Below are 22,952 nucleotides of genomic sequence, written 5' to 3'. Positions count from 1 at the left end.
GTTCTTTACACTTAGAGCAGTCAGACTGTGGAATGCCGACCACAAGAGGTAGTAATGGCAGATACTATAACAGCTTTTATATCAGGGCTGGATGATTTCCTCAGTACACACAACATTGTTGGTTATAAATGACAAAATGTATAATTGGTGAAGGAAGGGTGAACTAGATGGACCTAGGTCTTTTTCCAACCTATGTAACTATATATATACCTAAGTCTTTCAGATCTTTTAATCTTGTCCATTTTTTCTGTGTCCAACACATTAAAGGGTTTGTCCAGGGAAGCTAGTTATCCCCCATCTGCAGGATAGGAGAGTGATGGGGCCCGAACACTAATTGGCAGAAGGGAAACTTATATACCAGTTACAGAAGGGAGTGGAAGGTAGAATGTTCAACCGCCGTGGCATTCTTTCTGTGAGGCTGCCGGAAATTGACGAGCGTTGCGCTCTACAGGCCCAGAGTGATTGAATGGAGCGGTGGTGGAGCTTGCGGACTGCACAGTCCATTGTATCTGGGATAAAAGTGCTGTACCCTGTACTGCCAATTAGTGCAGTTCCTAGCTCTCCATCAATCAATGTTATTTTTGGATAGGTAATAACTTTTTTAAACTGGACAACCCCTTTAACTGCATGACTTGACTGGCGGGACCCGAATCTATAACATTACCTGTTAATATTTATCATGCGGGCACGGTGAGCTCCGACATGACCGTTTCAGTGGCTTATAAAATAATTAATTGAATATGGTTAATAGGTGCTTATTTTTTGCAATTTCCTTTTGTTCTTACACTATATTTGACCACCCCTGTGACTACCATGATGAGGGTCCTACATGTGGAATGACTGAGCAGGGGAGATGTTAACCACCAGTCCCTATACAGACTAGGAGTACCCTAATCCTACCCCGTTTTGTCCCTGCCTGACCACGGAAGTTGGCACCCTAAAATGACTCAATGATGCCCCTACTCAACGTCGGCTGACCTCGAGTGACCTTAAGTGTGCCCTAATCTATAAACAAGGGGGAACATAAAACCTCAATAAACATAAAAGAAATGCACACAGGTAGGAGGTGAGACCCTGGGCTAAAAATGTGATGACACAGATCAGAAAGAAACCCAAAAAGACTAAGTGGAACCCATCCAAATCCTAGATTAAACAGAATGGGATAATGCTGGAAAGGGAAAATCACAAACAATCCTAAACTGAGGAGCTGGGACTCCAAACATCCATCAACCTTAGAATATATCCATCAACGAGGCTTGTGAGTATAAATAATAGCCCCTACCAAGATGTGACGGGTCAGACAAACGAGAAAGTGACCACATCAAAGTACAAATAAAATAGAAAGGGGAAAGGAAAGACAAGAGAACCAGCAGCATTTGGACCAAGATAAGAGGCTGTGGCCCAACAGAGAGGGAAACCGACCACACAACCAGAGGTCATCGGATCGAGCCATAACTATTCGTGTTTGGATTATTCATAACAAATCCCAAAGTACTATTCTGGTATTCCTCAAGTATAACGAACCCAATGGATGTCAATGGGAATCCGAACATTTTTCTTGATGTGACGAATTCTGGAATAGTACTTTAGTATTCGGTAAGCATTATCCGAACACAAATAGTAACTATTCAACCATCACTATTGATAATATAAGACCAATTCCATTTTGTCATTCCATCCATCCACAGGTATAAGACTATAGGTTGGAATTCCTGAGATTCACGCTCTCCTGACTGACACTTCTCATGTGTTCTGCGCCCGTTCTTGTCTCGGCTCTTCACAGTAAAGCCTGTGGGTCGGCTGGGATTACAGCACAAGGAGGATTGAGTTACCCCTGTTGGCCCGAGCGAGAGGTAACACACAACATCTAAGCCGCCCTCGTCCTGAGTCGGTAATTACAGATTACTCCCTCCGTGCTCTCGTGTCAGGGTCAGGCCGCTGAAGGGGGTTGCAGCCTCTGGCCACTGAATCCTCCTGAGCATTTCACCTGCGTAGCTCCATTTCTGGGAAGGTTGTCTGCCTCTTCACAAACGGCAATAAAGAACCTAATCCTATTAGGACATCTATTTTCTAATATACACACAAATCTATCCTCTATCTATCTACGCATCGTCCTATCTATCTATCTATCTATCTATCTATCTATCTATCTATCTATCCATTCTTCCTATCTATCTATGCATCCTTCCTATCTATCTATCTATCTATCTATGCATCCTTCCTATCTATCTACGTGTGAAGCCCCGCCGTTACCTTCAGGCCGCCTCAGGGTCTTCAGGGACTTCATGTGCTGGGAACCTTCTGGCAACAGGTCAGTCAGGTTAACTTCTATGGGAATCGTGACGCCACTCTCGGTTTTGCGGTCAATGGGTGACTGCCACTGTAGTTTGGGGAGCACCTGGGGCTGATAGTGAATGCAGTCTGGTGTTATGGCCTCCCGAGAGTGAGGCTGGCCGCAGGTCGCAGAAGAACTCCCACACAGGCGGCAATGTCTTTCAGGGTTTTTACTCGCTTTTCTGCTGGCACAGTGAGACAACCCGGCCGATACTGTGATGCACCAGGTGGGAACCAGGTATCTTCAGGCTGACGTAGGGGTGACTGCTGAGTCGCCTTCCTAGCCCTTCTTGTTTTGAGGTGACCCCGACTTGGGAGTGCTCCGGGATCACCCAGGGAAGTTGCAATTGCCTTTCTCCCCTTTCTGGCCCGTTTGCTGACAGCGTGGACCAAGTAATGCTGGCTTCTTGCCCTCTGTTACTTATGGGCCCCCTCGTTGCTGTTGATGCTGCGGACTCTGTGTGGTTCGGTGAGGTACATCCAGCACCCTCACCAGCAGGTTTAGCAGGCCGAATAGATGGGTACCTGCTCTGGGGACCTATTTCCCCGTGCGGGCCTGGCCTACCGGTGATCCCCTTACTCCGCCACCTCTTCACTAGGTGGTTTTCAGGCGGCCTCACTGGGTAGATGTTCTCCCCCGCCAGCAGCCACTACAGGTGCAGGGTCTGCCTAGCTTCTCTGCACTCCACTAGCAGACTCTGCTGCTCCACTCCTCCTCCTCTGACTGCCACTGCACACTCTGTAGCTTCCAGTCCCACTACCCACCACTAGCTGAGACACGGGAGCTCTGCCCCCACCTGGGTCTGCCCAGGGGTCTCCTCTAGGCTGTGTGTGTGTGTTCCTTGGTACTATGTGTTTGTGTGTTGTTCACACCCTAGTCATCCTTTGTGATTACCTGTTTGTATTCACTCAGCCTGAGTGCAGTACTCAGTGGTGCCTGACCAGGTCAGGGGCGCCACATATGCATCCTTCCTATTTATCTATGCATCCTTCAACTATTTTGATTCATTGCTAGAATATTCTATACTGTATATAATATAGTAATTATATATATATACACACACACACACACACACACACACACACACACACACACTGATCTCTATTGATCTATTTCTTTATAGATAATTGATTCATGGAGTAAGATATAAATATATTAATCACATGCTATTTAATATAACAGAAGCATAACGTACTGGTGTAGAACTTGATTCCAAAGATTTGTCACTGATTATGCAGTGTACTATAGTTTCAATACAATCCATGTTTTATCCGCAGAAGATTATCACTTCAGGACTAGTTGTCACATGCCAGGCAGTCTGGCTAATCTGTGTAACCCCTCCCCCACAACCAATGAACAGGAAGCTGCCAATTAGGAGTGTGGGTGGGGTTATACAGCTCGGCATTCTGACCACTGCTGCATTTACCGCAGTTAAAACAGGGATTCTATGAAAACTGCACCAAGCAGTACAGTAAGTGATACATCGCTGGAATCGAGGTTTCTGCATCTACACCATGCTGCTCTCAGATCCCATATCAAGAACCTGCTCACAGATTCCCTTTTAGATGCAGAAAACAATATGTACACTGCATTAGGCAGAAGTAGATGTGCACCAGTTTTTGCGCTATTTTCTATCCTTGGGCAAGAACGATCTAACAAATTTCTTAAGTTTTAAAGGTTTATTCCCATGGATATTGTTGGCTAGTAAAAAAGGCAATGAAAAGCTCACCAGTCCAACATGATTTTATTGAATCATTTCAATTTGAATCATTGCGGTTGCTGAATATTTTTTCTTTTGCAGTTGACACCTTATTAAAATTTGTAGCTGTTTTTGAGATATTAACTTTTTTTTTTCTTTGTTTACAGCTCGTTGCCATGGAGACCGACCACCACTGCTCTCTAAATTGTAAGCACTGCTCCCAAGCCAGGCCAGGATTAGGAGCTACCTGTGTCTCCTGTGATACAAGACTGCTTCAAAACAGCAATTACAGGCTCATAGAAAAGAGCTTGTAACCACTGCTTACATTCTCCTATTTAGCAGCAGTGGTCGGTCTCCAAGGCAACCAGCTATAAACAAAATTGTTGATTACTCAAGAACGGCTGAAAATATTAACGAGCAGTAAATTGCAATATTGCTTGTATTTACAAGAACTATCAGAAAGTAACCTATTTTTTTCAAGATGGAAATAACCCTTTAAGTGCCACAGCTCTGTATGGCACAGCATGAGCAGCACTATTACTACATGAATGCACCTGCGGACATACGGCAATTCCTGTAATACACATATCACAGGCCAAGGCCGTCTTTGTCTCTTTCAAGTGCGCTGCCGGTAATTATCGTTGAGAAACATTAACCCTTAATTGCCTGGATATCGTTGTTGGCTAAACCCGATATTACAGGTAAAATGATCTCGTTCTCGGCACCACACACCCAACACCATGACCGAAATATATTCCCTAACTGGCCACACAACAAAAAGGCGTTGATGGAAAGTGATAGCTAAAGTGCATGTGTATTATACCTGTAGACAATGGGCAGCCCGACCAGGTGTTGGGTCCCATCAGGCCAAGGACGTGGGAAATGCTGCACATTAATAGGAAGCGGATTGTTCCCCCGTGACCCTGAGTGATACCAGGTAAAGCAACTTTTTTGTAGGAAGAGCCAGATGTGGAGTGTGTATAAGGAGACAATGGAGGAGAATTAATCATCTGGTGCACATTTTGTCGCAGGCAATTTTTTTTGCTCCCAAATTTTGTACTTTTTTGCAAAGCTAACAGGGCTTAGTAGAAAAGGATGGGCCGAAATGACAAGCTTTTGACAGATCTACTATAATTTACTGCAAATGTTGTTGGACCTTGTAGCTGAAATTTATAGTCATAGCCAAAACTTGACATCCATGTGAACAAAAATTTGTCAAATTTGCTGATTTCAGTTTTTATAGTGGCAATTTCCATTAACTTTATAGAGTTATGAAGAGTGATTAGATGAATGGCAAACACAATTGCAAAGTCCTTATTCTTTGCTTTAAAAATTAACTTAATAGAAGAAAAAAAAACAATTTCCCCTGAATTTAGAGCCTGGCAGACATTGACTTGCTTTACAGTCCAGCAAGGGCCAAGATGATCTCCTATATGGTTCAACACCAACACTAGTGCAGAGCTGGCTCCGGGATGGCAGCAGGCAGGTGTGCAGAGCTGGCTCCGGGATGGCAGCAGGCAGGTGTGCAGAGCTGGCTCCGGGATGGCAGCAGGCAGGTGTGCAGAGCTGGCTCCGGGATGGCAGCAGGCAGGTGTGCAGAGCTGGCTCCGGGATGGCTGCAGGCAGGTGTGCAGAGCTGGCTCCGGGATGGCTGCAGGCAGGTGTCAGTGCATCTGCATGCATAGTGAGGGGGGAAGACTTTTGGAGGCTGACCTAGTCAAAAAGAGCAGCAAATAAGCCACTTTCCGAAAACATCAAGGACAGACTGACATTCTACAGGAATTGGACTGCAGAGGAATGAGAGAGTTATTTTCTCTAATGAATCCACCTTCAGACTGTTTGGGATATCTGGAAGAATGATTGTCAGGAGAAGAAAAGTTGAGTGCTGCCATGAGTCCTGTGCCTGTCCATAGTAAAGCATCCTGAGACCATCCATGTGTGGGGGCTTCTCATCCATGGGGCGGGAGGGGGGGGGGAGGGGGATCACTCACAATTTTGTCTAAGAACACAGCCATGAATATAGAATGGGATCTAAACGTCCTCCAAGAGCAACGTCTCCCAACGATCCCGTAGCAATTTGGTGAAGAACAATGTTTTTTTTCCAGCATGATGGAGACCAGGTCACAAGGCAAAAGTGATAAACAAGTGGCTCAGTGAGCAAAACATTAACTTTTTTGGTCCAGGAAACTCTCCAGATCTCAAGCCTATTGTGATCTCGTGTTCAAGGAGGGAAGACAAAGGCAAAGACAGAAATTGTGATAAACTCCAAGCTCTGATTAGACAAGAAAGCATTATGATCAGTCAGGATTTGTCGCAGAAGCTGATATCGAGCTGTCAGGGCAAGGGGCAGAAGTCTGGATACATAAGGATTAACATTCTGAATATCGAGTCTTTGCTTAAACTTGATATATTTGTCACTAAGCTTATAAAAAGAATGAAATGCTTATAATTGCCGCCTGCAGAAAGGAATAAAGTTAGGTTCCTCACAGTAGTTGGACTTTCAGTGCGTCAACCGGGCTGCTTTAGAGCGCTATTAACCTGCAGATAAACCCTATATCCTCAGGTTAATAGTGTTTGGAGACATGACAGGTTCCCTTTAAGTCATTCAGACATTTCTGGGCGGGCTCATGTGGTGAGCCTGCGTTATTCCCCGCACATGATCTAATCAGCAGACATGCTGCTAACAGGCGCAGCAGGATTGAATAACCCCTGTCGTGACATGCTACCTGTGAATGCCAGCAAAGTGCCAGCATTCACAGGAGAACAGCATTTCTGCTGTACAGAGCGGTGCTGATCCTGATACCTTGCTCTGAACCGCAGAAGCAATCGGATGGTACAGGCTTAAAGTCCCTTAAAGCGTACCAATCACCAATATTTTCCTATATAACCTAAAACCAGTGCTATACATGCGCTATTAGGCTGATTCTATACATACCTGTAGTAGTCAGCTAGGATTTTATAGGTTTTGAAACACAAGCAAGTTAAGCTTGTAAAATGAACAGTTTTTTTGATTGGCAGCAGCTGCGGAGCACATAATAGCTGGGGTGGGTATTCATAGTGATTCCCACTCCCCTGCCTGTCTGTCCTTCCACTATCTATTATTTATGTTAATTCCATTCTAGAAGCTTGTGGCTATAAATCCTAGTGGCTAAAAGGGCCTGTGCTGATGTCATATCCATGTACCTAGAAGGGGCGGAGCCTCAGCCAACAGAAAAATAATGTTGCTTCCTGGTATCAGCTATGTTGGCTGAGGCCCCGCCCCTTCTGGTCACATGGGTATGACATCAGCACAGGGCCTTTTAGCCACCATAATTTAGCCACAATCATTAGTCCATTAGTAAAACACTTCTATAATAGATTTAGCATAAATAATAGATAGGGGGGTGGGAATCACTATCAAAACCCACCAAAGCTATTAGCAGTTGCTGTCACTCCCTCAAAGAACTGCTCATTTTACAAACTTTACTTGCTTGTGTTTCAAAACCTAAACATCCGACCTGACAGCTAAAGGTATGTATAGAATCAGCATGATAGCGCCAGTATAGCACTGGCTTTAGGTTATATAGGAAAATCCTGGTGATTCGTGTGCTTTAAGGGGACTAATAAAATTAATAAAAAAATGTCAAATTTTTAAATATTATTTTATTATATTTAAATAAAAAAAATATATATTTAATATAAAAATACTTTTTTTTTATTTTTTTTAAACCAATTTTATTGACTTTGATTGAAACATGAATGTATGCAGCATACATCTTGAAAACACATTGCTTACTGTTTGTGCAATACATCAATCAATATAAAAATATATATATATATAGTTTTTAGATTTTAATAAAAACACCCAAAAAACAAAACAGATATTTGGTATCGCCGCGTTAAGAAGTGCCCGATCTATCAAAAAATAAAATCAATTAATCTGATCGGTGTCACAAGAAAAAAAAAAATCAAAACACCAGAATTCCGTTTTGTTTTTTTTTTTTTGGTCGCAGCAACATTGCAATAACATGTAATAACAAGTGATCAAAACATTGCGTCTATCCAAAAATGGTATTTAAAAACGTCAACTCAAGACGCAATTTTGGATTTTTTTCTTTTTACCACTTTTTACAATATGGGGCAGAATGATTGGTGACATTGAAAAGTAGAACTTGTCCCATAAAAAAAAAAACCAGTATGGATATATAGATGGAAAAATATAAATGTTATGGCTCTTGGAACAAGGAGAGGAAAAAACAAAAAAATGGAAAATCGCCCGGGGATAATGGGGATAAAGATCCCCATACACAGTGGACTACAGTCTGCTGACAGTCTGTGTGAGGGGGGACCCCCGACTGTCCCCCAACAAATTATGTAAGTGCTGTGTTCTATCGTGGAGCTTTCCCCTGTTCTGCACCTCATGGATATTGCACTGGTGAGATGTCCATATCCTGATCTTCACCTCTCGAGATACCATCCTACATTCAGCCATGAAGGATCTGGTCTCCAGAGCAGTCAGTAGACCCCTGACCCTCATCTATTTAGTTTCACACGGTAATATTAGAACTGTTGATCTTTGGACAGGACTAATAATTCTGGGTGAGATAGGTTAATGCTTAGATGAAGAGAAGAGAATGTACCACAATGAGGGCGACCTACAAGTCTTCTAGATGGGTCATCGTCTCAGGCATTGCAAGCCTCAACATATGCAGCCATTTAGTCATCTCTACAGCAATGCTAATTGTACGTTAATTACTATAATCCTAAAATTGCTAGGTCACCGATCCTGGGGCAGAGCGCTGACGGCCCCTTTTAGACTTTTCCCGTATAGTCACATATGAAAGATCTTATATAATCTATTAGTCCTGGTAAGACTGGCCATGGAAGGAAGAAGCTGTGCACTCTGTATTCTTCAGTAACCTCTTATGTTCTTAAAGGGAACCTGTCACGACTTTTTTGGCGTATAAGCTTCGGCCACCACCACCGGGCTCTTGCATACAGCATTCTAACAAGCTGTATATAAGAATGCTGTGTTAGAATGCTGTATATAAGAGCCCAGTGGTGGTGGCCGCAGCTTAGAGGCCAAAAAAGTGGTGACAGGTTCCCTTTAAGTCATTGCATAGCTCCTCCATCCTTTGACGCAAGTGAGGTCAGCAGCAGCTTAAAGAACCAGATGTTCTTCGAGTCATGGCAACTGCAGAACTTCATTGATAAGAGAAGGAGCTTTGCAAAGGAAGATATTTAAGGGAAAATCCAATAAAAATGTCACCTGTAGCCTCAGGTCATCACTTATTTCTATAAGGAGGGGTCTTAAGGCCCCACCAATTGCTGACCTGTAGTGGCAGAAGCACTTGGTGTTTCCTTGAGCATGAGCAGAGCCCAATGCGGAACCATATACTTCATATTCTGGTAATGCCCAATAATAACGAACTGCTCCATCGCCATTCAATATTACTAAGCAGGGGCCACAACATATCAAAACTTAGTGTAGTTACCCTTTAATATCATTTATTAATAGAAATCTCTGAACCGTGCAAAAATGGTTCTGAGCTTTCCGCACCATTATACTTCTGTCCTTGTCCCAAATGGGGCTCCATATCTAATTTTCAGATCCTAGATACACACAATATAAGGCCAATTTAAAACGCCACTCCAGCGTTTTGTTTTGTGTTTTCCGCTCTGGAGTGGTGCTTTGAAATCCAAGTCGTCTGTGTCTCGTCTTATACTCACCTGGTGCCATCTTCATCTGTTTCTAACGCTGTTCTGGTTGGTTTCTGACCACCTATAACCTGCCGGCAGTTCCAGGCTTTCATGGTACACACCAGAGATCAAAACTCAATACAAGTCTATGAGGGCTTCGTTCTGGCTCTCATAGACTTGTATTGGGAGATCATGACAACTTCTGGCTTCCGGACAGTCAAAAGTTATGAGCACAAGATGGTGACGTGGGACCGGACCGGCTCCAAAAAAACGATGAAACCACTGGAGATTAAGTATAATACAGGTGACTTAGATTTAAAGTTTGAAAAAACCCAAAATGCTGGAGAAGTCCTTTAATAGAAAGTCAATAGGACCTGAGCTGCTGTACCAGAGAATGCCCACTACACTGGTACTGGGTACTTAAAGCAGCTGTTGGACCTGTTATCAGCTGATCGGTGGGGTAGCAGGGTGTCGGATCTCACTATCCTAAAGGACATGTTCCCCGATCCTTAAGTTCCATATGGAAACCATGCAATCTTCTTTCAGATGTTGTCCTTCGTTGGGTTCCAGCTCAGGACCCCCCATTCTGCGGTAGGGTTAACCATGGAGTCACCTTCCGGCTTTACATTTCTCCTTTTTTCTTTCTCTAGGTCTTGCCATTAGAAAACAAGATGAAAATCCCCCATCAGTTCCCGGTGGTGCTGTATGTCGGCATGGGATTTGTCACACTTCTCTACATCAGCATGGGGACGCTTGGCTATTTGCGATTTGGCGCCGATATCCAGGCTAGCATAACATTGAATTTGCCCAATTGTTGGTAAGTGTTCTTGCCTTTTGCCTCTGTCTAGAGTTTGTCATTTAGAGAACTGTATCTAGGGGTTCTCCGATTTAGAAAACCCTGTTAGGTGATCATGAATTGATAGAGGGGCAAATTCCTGTTCCTCATCTTTGGTTCCTTGACAAAAGAGCGTCTCTCCCTCTGGAGGACCCAACCTGTCCTATACTACACGGACAACCATTAATTCAAATGGACACATGGCAGTTCTTCATTTCACCCTGTGGTGGCGCTGCAGGGAAATTGAACATTTACTATCATGTTACAGCTGACTGCTGGGAGAACCTTATTGTCAAGAAACCCTTCTAATAGGCCTTGTCTAAAGTGGAAAACTCCTTAAGATTCGTTATTTCCTATACATTCCAATATTTGCACGTGCAGTTTGGTTCCTGTGTTATAAACTACAGCTTAGTCCAATGTCTTAGAAATGATACGATGCCCCACTATGTTTGGGAAATGCTATATCAAGGGTAGATCCACTTTGCAAAAAAGTGTTAGATAAATGTCCACTGTTTGGGTCTACAGCGCCTATGAAGACCTCATTGGTAACATATTACAACAAAACCCTGCGTAATGTAAGTGAATTGTCCTTCATGTGCCTTGTACTTAAAGGGAACCTGTCAGGTCCAATATGCACCACGGCCCACGAGCAGTTCTGGGTGCATATTGCTAATCCCTGCCTAACCATTCTTATATCTAGTAGCATAGATAAAGGGACCTTTAGAAAAAGTATATCTAAAGATCTTTTACCGTATGCTACTCCGCAAGGGGACTAGTCCCCTGGGTGTTGCTTCCCTTGGCTAGTCAGCCCCATTAGCATGTTAGTACATGTGTGGGTGTGCTAACATGCTAATGAATGTGCAGCCTCACAGGATGATCTCACTCGCCTCTCCACCGCCAAACGCTGAAGTTTGGGTCATGCGCACTATGAAGCAGGGTGTACGTGTCCTGGCTTCAAACTGAAGTAGTGCACATGACTGAACTTCCAGGGTCATGCGCACTGAGCCGAAATCCAGTGATGGCAGCAGAGAGGTGAGTGAAGATCATCCTCTGACGCTGCGCGTTCATTAGCATGTTGGCACACCCACAAGGGTTTATTAACATGCTAATGGGGCCGACTAGCCAAGGGAAGCAACGCCCAGGGGACTAGTCCCTGCGCACATTAGCATATCATAAAAGATCTTTAGAAATACTTTTTCTAAAGCTCTCTTTATCTATGCTACTAGATACAGGGACAGTTAGGCAGGGATTAGCAATATGCACCCAGAACTCAGCTCGTGGGTCTGGGTGCATATTGGACCTGACAGGTTCCCTTTAAAGGGAATCTGTCAGCAGGTTTTTGTTACCTCATGTGAGAGTAACATGATGTAGGCAAAGAGGCCCTGAATCCAATGATGTATCACTTAATTACTGGGTGCAGCCGTTCTGACACAATCAGAATTTGTAGATTTAGTCATGTAGCTGTGCCCAGAACGCTGCTCCGCCCACACCAGGCCCTCTATAGGGATTGTACACAGATAGTGAGGTGTCAGAGTAGGGGGTGTTGTAGTCAGAGCAATTATAAGGCTCTTGCTGCTTAAACAAACATGGCAATAAACAGATTGGACCTTGACAAGACAGGCATCCGTCAATTCTATATTTTAACCCTTGCAGCATACTGGCTTCAGCTTACATAGCAAAAACCTGCTGACAAATTCCCTTTAAGGCCGCATTCACACATACTTGTGTCACAGTCCAAGTACAGACGGTTACATGTCTTCTGACCTGACCTTGACAGCCTAGAGGGCTGCCCACTTCTCATCTGGTCCATGGAGCACAGATATGTGAATGAGGCCTAAGGGTAAAGTATGGAAGGAAGAGCGGTGACAGAACCAGACTACAGAGTCCGTTCACAGTCTTGTTATCTTAGAGACCCAGGACTGTATTGGAAATGTATATGTATATTTCAAATGATTGCTGTTTTTAGGCCTTTTGTGTTAAAGGTGGTTTCTGGGACCAGGTTTCTTTCAATAAAATATCATATCAACACTAAAAAAAAATGTTGAAAGAATTTTCAAAATATACTTCATGTGGCAATGTCGCTGCATTTTTCAAGATTTAGTAGTCTGTCACGCTCGGCCACGTTTTCAGCACTTACCTTGACGTTCCTCGCACTGTGTCCTATACTTCCAACCAGTATTGAGAATAGCGTTTCATGGGTAGAAATGAGTGATCCCGATCGGCATAGTTCGGAAAATGGTAAAATCGTACGAACTTTGTCCGGATTGGATCAGGATCGGACATCCAATCATTTAACGCAAAATTCGGCGATATTGCCAAGGATTGGTAAATGTTCGGATGGCAAAAACTATCCTTTCCCTGCCCATCACAGCAATGTCAAGTGATTGGCATTGCTGTGATTGGCCACAAAAAAAAAGAAGCAAAAGGGTTAAAGCAGTACAGACTTAGTTTCCACGGCTGCAGTGCTTCTTTCGGGTCCCATAATCATCTTTAATGCATATTCACTGCTTTCCCCGCCCACCGGTATCTCTAATTGGCTGCCGTTGGACCTCGCCCCCACCCTCTGAGACAGCGTCTGTGATTGGTTGGAATCACAAATGCTGTTTGTGTCTATACTGGTGATAAACTGATGAAGGGACCTGAGACATCTCGAAAGCTTGCTTTGTAACATCATTTTATTTTATTTTAGTTAGCCATTAAAAGGTATCACAACAAGATTATAATTTTGTTTCTCTCACTGAGAACAATCAATCATTATACTGGTGATAAATAAATATTGGCGTAGGATCCCCCCGTATTGATACCAGCACATATTAAAGCCACGGCTACAGGCTGCAGCCCCCAGCAGTGTGTTTATCTTGGCTGTGTATCAAAATAAGATGAACTGCATGCAGCTTTTGTTTTCTAATTATTTTAATAAATAAAAAAAACAGCTTTGAGGCCACCCCCCCCCCCCCTTCTCAATTTTGATGCCCAGCCAAGATAAAACCCGACATCTGGGGGCTGGTATTCTCAGACTGGGGAAACCCATAATTATTGGGAGACCCCCAGCCTAAAAATAGCAGCCTGCAGTCACTCGGATTTGTCGCATCCATTCAATGTGACAATCCCAGCACTTTTCTTGGCCCTTCCCGATTGCCCTGGTGCGGTGGCAATCGGGGTAATAAGGGGTTAATTACAGCCCAAAGCTGCCACTAAGCCCTGTATTCATGATGGGTAGGGGTCTATGAGATTCCCCCACCACTAATCCTATAACTGAAAAGAAATAAACACAAACGCACAGAAAAACTTAAACACCCTGTTTTACCAATTTATTAACCCCAAACACATCCAGGTCTCACTTAATCCACACTACGAGGTCCCATGATGCTTGCAGCTCAACTGTCTGTTGTAGTATTTTGTGTAAAAGGAAGTTATAATGCGCACGCTGTATGTAAATTACACTAGAAGAAAACCTGTGTTAAAAAAAAATTAAAAAAAAAACAAAACAGCATTTGATGCAAGTAAATTAATGTGGCTAGACGAGCCTAGAGCATGCACACAAAAGGTTGGGGAACTGCCCCTCCATCTACTGCCCTGCGCCTCCTTCTACTGCGCAGTACCCTGACCTTATGTGCGCATGCTCTAGGCTTGTCTGGGAACCCTTCTACGTTAATTTACTTGCATTGACTGCTGTTTTTATAACTATTTTTCTTCTTATTTTTTTCTTGACAGGTTTTCTTTTTACTTAATCACAGTGAGCAAGAATATGATTCCCAGAATGTGAAGAAGTCGTCACTGGTGGAAAGTTCTGAATGACTTTTTTTCCTTTTTCCTACAGGTTATATCAGACTGTGAAGCTCCTGTACTCCTTTGGAATATTCATCTCATTCGCATTACAGTTTTATGTGGCTGCAGAAATTATAGTCCCGTCGGCCACAGCTCGAGTGGGTGAGCGCTGGGTGCTGTTTGTCGACCTTTCCGTGAGGGCAGCTCTCGTCTGTATCACATGTAAGTGTCTTATATATTTATAAGTAAAATCTAGAGATTGAGAAAGGTTGGAGGAGACGAGCCTTTTAGGAGACGAGCCTTTTAGGAGACGAGCCTTTTAGGAGACGAGCCTTTTAGGAGACGAGCCTTTTAGGAGACGAGCCTTTTAGGAGACGAGCCTTTTTTAGGAGACGAGCCTTTTTTTAGGAGACGAGCCTTTTTTTAGGAGACGAGCCTTTTTTTAGGAGACGAGCCTTTTTTTAGGAGACGAGCCTTTTTTTAGGAGACGAGCCTTTTTTTAGGAGACGAGCCTTTTTTTAGGAGACGAGCCTTTTTTTAGGAGACGAGCCTTTTTTTAGGAGACGAGCCTTTTTTTAGGAGACGAGCCTTTTTTTAGGAGACGAGCCTTTTTTTAGGAGACGAGCCTTTTTTTAGGAGACGAGCCTTTTTTTAGGAGACGAGCCTTTTTTTTAGGAGACGAGCCTTTTTCTTTTTCGCTCCTAATTGGGAGACCCAGACAATTGGGTGTATAGCTATTGCCTCTGGAGGCCACACAAAGTATTACACTTAAAAGTGTAAGGCCCCTCCCCTTCTGGCTATACACCCCCAGTGGGATCACTGGCTCACCAGTTTTGTGCTTTGTGCGAAGGAGGCAACACATCCACGCATAGCTCCACTTTTTAGTCAGCAGCAGCTGCTGACTATGTCGGATGGAAGAAAAGAGGACACATATAGTGTCCCCAGCATGCTCCCTTCTCACCCCACTGTATGTCGGAGGTGTTTGTAAGGTTGAGGTACCCATTGCGGGTACGGCGGCAGGAGCCCACATGCTGATTCCTTCCCCATCCCTTTTTACAGGGCTCTGGGTGAAGTGGGATTTACCGGTCTCCAGGCACTGAGACCGTGCTCCATCTACAGCCCCTGGAGAAGATGCTGGATGGAGCGGAGTACATCAGGGACATGGCCCTGCTTCCTCAAGGTACTCTGTGTCCCCGTGCATTTGGCGCTCACACCGCAGCATGCTGGGTGTTGTAGTGCGCCGGGGGACATCAGCGCTGCGGCGCCGGTGCCATGGCCTCATTCAGCTTCGCTGAAGCAGGCTCACTTATGGGAATTGGTCGCGCCGGCCGCTGGGACTGCGGCGCGGCTGGCACTTGTAGTGCGCCGGGGACTTCAGCGCGGCCTGCGCTTTTACGGCGGCCGCGCTGATAACTAGAGTCCCCGGCTTTTGCGGCCTGCTTCCGTTCGTTCCCGCCCCCAGACCTGCCAGTCAGGAGAGGGGCGGGACGCTGGCCACTTCTAGGCATCGGTCGCGCCGGCCGCTGGGACTGCGGCGCGGCTGGCACTTGTGGTGCGCCGGGGACTTCAGCGCGGCCCGCGCTTTTACGGCGGCCGCGCTGATAACTAGAGTCCCCGGCTTTTGCGGCCTGCTTCCGTTCGTTCCCGCCCCCAGACCTGCCAGTCAGGAGAGGGGCGGGACGTTGGCCACTTCTAGGAATCGGTCGCGCCGAGCTGGGACTGCGGCGCGGCTGGCACTTCTGGTGCGCCGGGGACTTCAGCGCGGCCCGCGCTTTTACGGCGGCCGCGCTGTTAACTCGAGTCCCCGGCTTCTGGGCCTAGTCTCCCTTCGTTACCGCCCACAGCCCTGACAGTCAGGGTAGGGGCGTGACGCTGCATAGAGCAGAGCTGAGAGCTGGAGTATGTTTTTGCATACTCCACCCCTCTCACTGTGTGCACTGTGAATCCGGATTCCCGCACTTTCTCAGGCACGCCCACGGCTTCCTTCTCTACAAGGACGCCGGCAGCCATTAGTGTCAGTTTCTGTACGAACAGAGACAAGTGTGGAAGACCCTGGCATTCTGACAGTCACACAATCGCTGCAACAGGCGTTAAGCAGCACCTGTGGTGCTAACCCCACTAGTGCAGAAGTGCACTTATAGATATGCTTGTACTATATACATTGCACTGTTTGGTCGCACGTTGTATATACCCTCCTGGATTATGCGGAGGAGTTATCAGCATATTCTCTGTGTAAAACAAAGGTGCAGAACCACATGTTTTTCTATACAGCTGGTACAGCATGTACGGCTATACGGCCGGCAGGTTACATAGACTCCCATTGTATGCACTAATGGCCAGGGGATGAGGACGGTGTCTGCAGTATTTACTGACAGTTTTTCTGAGACTATGGCTATGATACTAGAAGCCTAGCAGTCCGGACATGTCTCTCACAATATGGGCACTGTTGAATCATTGATCCATGGCCCCCCTCAGTGTGAACAACTAACAGCTCCGGGAATGTCACACGCATCCCAGAGTCACGGCTCTGCACGGACGTCAGTCCCAGACAGCCTAAGCGGGCTCACTATGAGCGGCCTCGGTTTCATCAGGGTCCTAGCAGAGGACTCGCTGTGTAATGAGGCGGAAGTAGCGGCTCAGGATTCTGATCCTGAGACCGCTCTCAATCTGGATACACCTGATCGTGACGCCATAGTAAATAATCTTATAGCGTCCATCTATAGAATGTGGGTTATTTCTCACAGCTCCTCCAGTGGAGGAGTCAGCTTCACGTATTTTTCTGGACCACTCTGCCTTCAGAGAGGCAGTCCAGGAACACCACGCTTATCCAGATATGCGCTTCTCCAAACGGCTTAGGATACACGTTATCCCTGTCCCCTGACTTGGTCAGGGACTGGACCCAGTGTCTCAAGCGGCATCCTCCAATCTCCAGGCTTGTAGCTAGATCCATAGTTGCAGTGGGAGATGGAACTGCTGTTGGCTCCGGCATTCTCTCCCTTGGGGCACTCCAAGCTATTTCAGCTTGTCTTACACAGATTGACACGGTTACACGTACATCTGTGCCGCAGGTGGCATCCTTAACCTCTCAAATGTCTGCATTTGCTTCTTACGCGATTCAGATTGTCCTGGACTCTGCGAACCGTGCGGCGGTAGTCTACGCTACTCCGTGTTTTTAAGCAGAGCCTGGTCTGCTCGTTAAGTGAATGGAAGGCAGATTCTGCTTCCAAAAAAGGTTGCCTACCAGTTGCCTTTTTCTGCTGACCGACTGTTTGGTGAATGTAACCATTAAACAGTCCAGGGGTAAGGATTCATCCTTTCCTCAGCCCGGACACAACAAACCCCAACAGAGCAAGAGGCAGTCGGGGTTTTCGGCCTTTTCGAGGCTCGGGCAGGTCCCATTTTTCCTCGTCCAATGTGGACTCAAAAGGATCAGAGGAGCTCAGGTTCTTAGCGGGCTCAGTCACGCCCAAAAAATCGACAGTCTGAAAACCCGCTTCCAAGGCGGCTTCCTCATGACTTGCGGCCTCGGTCGGTAGCAGGCTCTCCCGCCTTGGCGATATTTAGCTGCCATTGGTCAATGACCATTGAGTGTGAGACATTCTGTCCCACGGGTACAGGATAGAGCTCACTTCTCGTCCTCCAACTCGATTCTTCAGAATTTCTCCACCTCCCGGCCGAGCCGCTGCTCTTCTGCAAACAGGGTGCACTCTATAGGCAGAAAGAGTGATGACCCCCGTTCCTCTTCAGGAACAAGGTCACGGTTTTTACCCCAAATTCTTTGCGGTACCTATAACAACGGGCCGTTCCATCCCGTTCTGGATCTAAAAATGCTCAGCAAGCTCGTGGACACCAGGCGGTTCCGGATGGAATCACTCCGCCTCAAGGTCCCAAGGATATTTCCTAGCATCATTAGGCATCAAGGATGCTTATCCACACGTGCCGATTGATCCAGAGCACTAGCGTGTCTACGCTTCGTTATAGGAGACGAACACCTTCTGTTCGTAGCTCTACCTTCCGGCTAGCGACAGTCCCACTGGTCTTCGCCAAGGTCAGGGCAGCAGTAGTCACAGTCCTGCACTCTCAGAGTCACTCTGTGATCCCGTATTTAGACGATCTACTTGTCAAGGCACTCTCTTGGGAAACATGCCAACACTGCCCGAACGTTGCGCTGGAGACTCTCTAAAGTTTTGGGTGGATCATCAACTTTTCAAAGTCAGATCCGACCCCGACCCTATCGATAACATATCTAGGCATAGAGTTTCTTACTCTCTCAGCGATAGTGAAGCTTCCGCTAGACAAACAGCATTCACTACGGGCTGCAAGCTCTTCTTTAAGAACCAGTCGCACACATTGAGACGCCTCATGCACTTCCTACGTAAGATGGTAGCAATGGAGGCAGTTCCTTTCGCGCAGTTTTACTGCGTCCACTACAATGAGACATTCTCCGCCAATGGGACGAGGAGTCGACGTCCCTCAACAGAGTCGTCGTTCTTTCTCAGGCGGCCAAGGAATCTCTACGGTGGTGGCTTCTTCCCACCTCTTGGTTAAAAAAGAAGGTCCTTCCTATCCCCATCCTGGGCGATAGTTACGACAGACGCGAGTCTATCAGGGTGGGGAGCAGTTTCTCTCCACTACAGCGCTCAGGGTACGTGGACTCAGCAAGAGTCCACCCTTCAGATCAATGTTCTTGAACACAGAGCAGTGTATCTTGCCCTACAAACCTTCCAACAGCGGCTGGAAAGCAAGCATATCCGACTTCAGTCGGACAGCTCCACAGCGGTGGCATACATCAACCACCAAGGTAGAACGCGCAACCGGCAAGCCTTCCAGGAAGTCCGGCAGGTTCTGATGTGGGTGGAAGACACGGCATCCACCATATCCGCAATTCACGTCCCAAGTGTGGTAACTAGGAAGCTGACTTCCTAAGTCGCTAAGGTGTGGCCGAAAGAGGATGGTCTCCTCACCCGGACGGGTTTCAGGAGATCTGGCGCCGCTGACAGAGGCCGGACGTCGATCTAATGGCGTCACGGCACAACAACAAGGTGCCAGCTTCATGGCACGGTTTTACAATCATCGAGCTCTGGCGGCAAACGCCTTAGTTCAGCATTGGTCGCAGTTCCAGCTACCTTAGGTGCCACCTCTGGCATTGTTGCCCAGAGTACTGCGCTAGATCAAGACCGACTGCGGCCGCGCCATCCTCGTCGCTACAGATTGGCCGAGGATGTTGTGGTACTCGGTTCTGTGGTGCCTCACGGTAGGCTAACCGGGGGCACTACCAGACCAATCAGACTGGCTGTCTCAAGGGCCATTCTTCCATTTGAACAGGACGTGGAAGATATTCTTATCTCGGTGCTCGGCGCAGGGTGTTTCTCCCTGGCCGGTTGCATCGTCTATGTTTCCTTCCTTCCTGCAATCTAGGTAGGAAAATGGGTTGTCGCTCAGTTCCCTTTAGGGACAAGTCTCAGCGCTATCTGTATTTTTCAGAAACGACGACTTCCTCAGGTACGCACGTTCCTACGGGGAGTTTGTCTTCTCAGCACTCCGTACAAGCGGCCGTTAGAGCCCTGAGATCTGAACAAGGTTCTAATTGCTCTCCAGATGCCGCCTTTCGAGTCTTTGAAAGATGTCTCCCTTCCCGCTTTTCACGGGAAGTGGCCTTCTAGTAACGGTCTCGTCTCTTAGGACAGTGTCCGAGCTAGCAACGCTCTCATACAAACTCCCTTCCGGGTCCTTCACCAGGACAGGGTAGTTCTGCGTCCGGTTCCGGAATTTCTCCCTAAGGTGGTATCCCACTTTCATATCAATCAGGATATCACCTCACCTTCTTTGTGTCCTCGTCCAGTCCACCAATTTCAGAAAGATTTGCATCTGTTGGTTCTGGTGAGAGCACTCAGGTCTACTTCCCGCATGGCGCTCCTGCGCCACCCGGATGCACTCTTTGTCCTTGTCGCTGGTCGGCGTAAACAGTCGCAAGCTTCCAAATCCACCCTTGCTCGGGGGATCGAGGAACCAATTCTTGAAACCTACAGTTCTACTGGGCTTCTGGTTCTCTCAAGGCCGAAGGCCCATTCTATCAGAGCCGTGGGTGCATCCTGGACATTACGGCACCAGGCTACGGCTCAGCAGGTGTGTCAGGCACCTACCTGATTGGGTCTGCATACTTTTACCAAGCATTTTCAGGTGCATACCTACGCTTCGGCAGACGCCAGCCTAGGTAGATAAGTCCTTCAGGCGGCAATTGCCCACCTGTAGGAAAGGGCTGTTTGGCGGCCCTATCACGAGGTATTCTTTTACCCACCCAGGGACTGCTTTTGGACGTCCCAATTGTCTGGGTCTCCCAATTAGGAGCGAAAAAGAAGAAGGGAATTTTGTTTACTTACCGTAAATTCCTTTTCTTCTAGCTCCAATTGGGAGACCCAGCACCCGCCCTGTTTTCTCTGGGTTTTTCTGTTTTTTCGGGTACACATGTTGTTCATGTGGTATGGTTCAGTTCTCCGATGTTTCCTCGGATTAAATTGGTCTTTAAACCAGTTATTGGCTTTCCTCCTTCTTGCTTTGGCACTAAAACTGGTGAGCCAGTGATCCCACTGGGGGTGTATAGCCAGAAGGGGAGGGGCCTTACACTTTTAAGTGTAATACTTTGTGTGGCCTCCAGAGGCAATAGCTATACACCCAATTGTCTGGGTCTCCCAATTGGAGCTAGAAGAAAAGGAATTTACGGTAAGTAAACAAAATTCCCTTTTTTTAGGAGACGAGCCTTTTTTTAGGAGACGAGCCTTTTTTTAGGAGACGAGCCTTTTTTTAGGAGACGAGCCTTTTTTTAGGAGACGAGCCTTTTTTTAGGAGACGAGCCTTTTTTTAGGAGACGAGCCTTTTTTTAGGAGACGAGCCTTTTTTTAGGAGACGAGCCTTTTTTTAGGAGACGAGCCTTTTTTTAGGAGACGAGCCTTTTTTTAGGAGACGAGCCTTTTTTTAGGAGACGAGCCTTTTTTTAGGAGACGAGCCTTTTTTTAGGAGACGAGCCTTTTTTTAGGAGACGAGCCTTTTTTTAGGAGACGAGCCTTTTTTTTAGGAGACGAGCCTTTTTTTTAGGAGACGAGCCTTTTTTTTAGGAGACGAGCCTTTTTTTTAGGAGACGAGCCTTTTTTTTAGGAGACGAGCCTTTTTTTTAGGAGACGAGCCTTTTTTTTAGGAGACGAGCCTTTTTTTTAGGAGACGAGCCTTTTTTTTAGGAGACGAGCCTTTTTTTTAGGAGACGAGCCTTTTTTTTAGGAGACGAGCCTTTTTTTTAGGAGACGAGCCTTTTTTTTAGGAGACGAGCCTTTTTTTTAGGAGACGAGCCTTTTTTTTAGGAGACGAGCCTTTTTTTTAGGAGACGAGCCTTTTTTTTAGGAGACGAGCCTTTTTTTTAGGAGACGAGCCTTTTTTTTAGGAGACGAGCCTTTTTTTTAGGAGACGAGCCTTTTTTTTAGGAGACGAGCCTTTTTTTTAGGAGACGAGCCTTTTTTTAGGAGACGAGCCTTTTTTTAGGAGACGAGCCTTTTATAAGAAAAACCTAATGACCTCCTTCCAGACTTCACTTTTGAAATTGACATAAACAAGAAGATCAGAAAATGTATTTGGTTGCCTGAAAGGGGTTTGTATTGTCTGAACCACCCCCTTGCAGCTGTTATAGGGTGGTCCGTACGACAGGCCATTTTAGACTAGGGTTTCACACTCTGACAGCTGCACCTAGTGGCCAATGGTCTCACAATTTTTAAGGGGATGTATGTGATTTTGACACATGCAGCCGCAGCATTAAAATCAACGTTTGCCAATCGGTGTGAAAGCTAGAGCATGGATTTGTCCGCAACATTCCCGGCCCGATTGTGACGGCTTCATATATTTTTATGAGGCTGTCGTGCTCAGATTGGGAGACAGGCAGTCAGTCCATGTTTTAGCAGTCCAAGATCAGACTAAATTCCACAGATGCTTGAATGAGCCCTTAGAGTAGTAACAATGAGGTATGAATCTGACAAAGGAGGGTGATTTAATCAGCACAGGATTTATAGCTGATTCTTTTTGTGAGGTAAAACCTTTCCTTGCCTGTTTTAACTTAAAGAAAGAACTATTTGCGGTCTCGTGCTGTAATATTTGCATACTTTTGTTTGCATTCTCCCCTGCCCACGAGCTCTGGTATGATCAGACCATGTTCCTGTACGGTCAGACACGGCCATTACACAGTACATAGTAGGGACACATAGATTATCTCAGCACAGGAACATTTTTTTAATCACATCCAATTGTGGAACTTTTTTTTATTTATTATTATTATTATTATTATTATTATTATTTATTTATTAATAATAATATTATTATTTCAATATCTATTGATTAAAATGAACTTTGTACCTGGGGAAAACTCATTTAAAGGGAACCTGTCAGGTGCAATATACATCCAGAGCCATGAGCAGTTCTGGGTACATATTGCTAATCCCTGCCTAACCGTCTCTGTATACACTAGCACAGATAAAGAGATCTATAGAAAAAGGATTTCTAAACATCTTTTATCGTATGCTAATGACTTCAGGGACAAGACCCCTGGGCATTAGTTCCCCGGCCAGTCTTCCCCATTAGCATGTTGGTACATCCCTGTG

At 45.9% G+C, this 22,952-nt stretch overlaps 1 protein-coding gene across 1 annotated transcript in view; it reads left to right on the top strand.

Moving 5' to 3' along the window:
• Window positions 1-22,952, top strand: part of LOC142303164 (proton-coupled amino acid transporter 1-like) — a 112,130-nt gene that overhangs the window by 62,168 nt on the left and 27,010 nt on the right. The window contains exons 9-10 of the mRNA XM_075344335.1: window positions 10,364-10,530; window positions 14,369-14,538. Of these exons, the coding sequence (XP_075200450.1) occupies window positions 10,364-10,530; window positions 14,369-14,538 (337 nt within the window). The remainder of the gene's footprint in view (window positions 1-10,363; window positions 10,531-14,368; window positions 14,539-22,952) is intronic.

Source organism: Anomaloglossus baeobatrachus, chromosome 4, assembly GCF_048569485.1.
Source record: "Anomaloglossus baeobatrachus isolate aAnoBae1 chromosome 4, aAnoBae1.hap1, whole genome shotgun sequence".
Classification (NCBI taxonomy): Eukaryota; Metazoa; Chordata; class Amphibia; order Anura; family Aromobatidae; genus Anomaloglossus; species Anomaloglossus baeobatrachus.
This window is presented reverse-complemented; position numbering and strand designations above follow the sequence as displayed.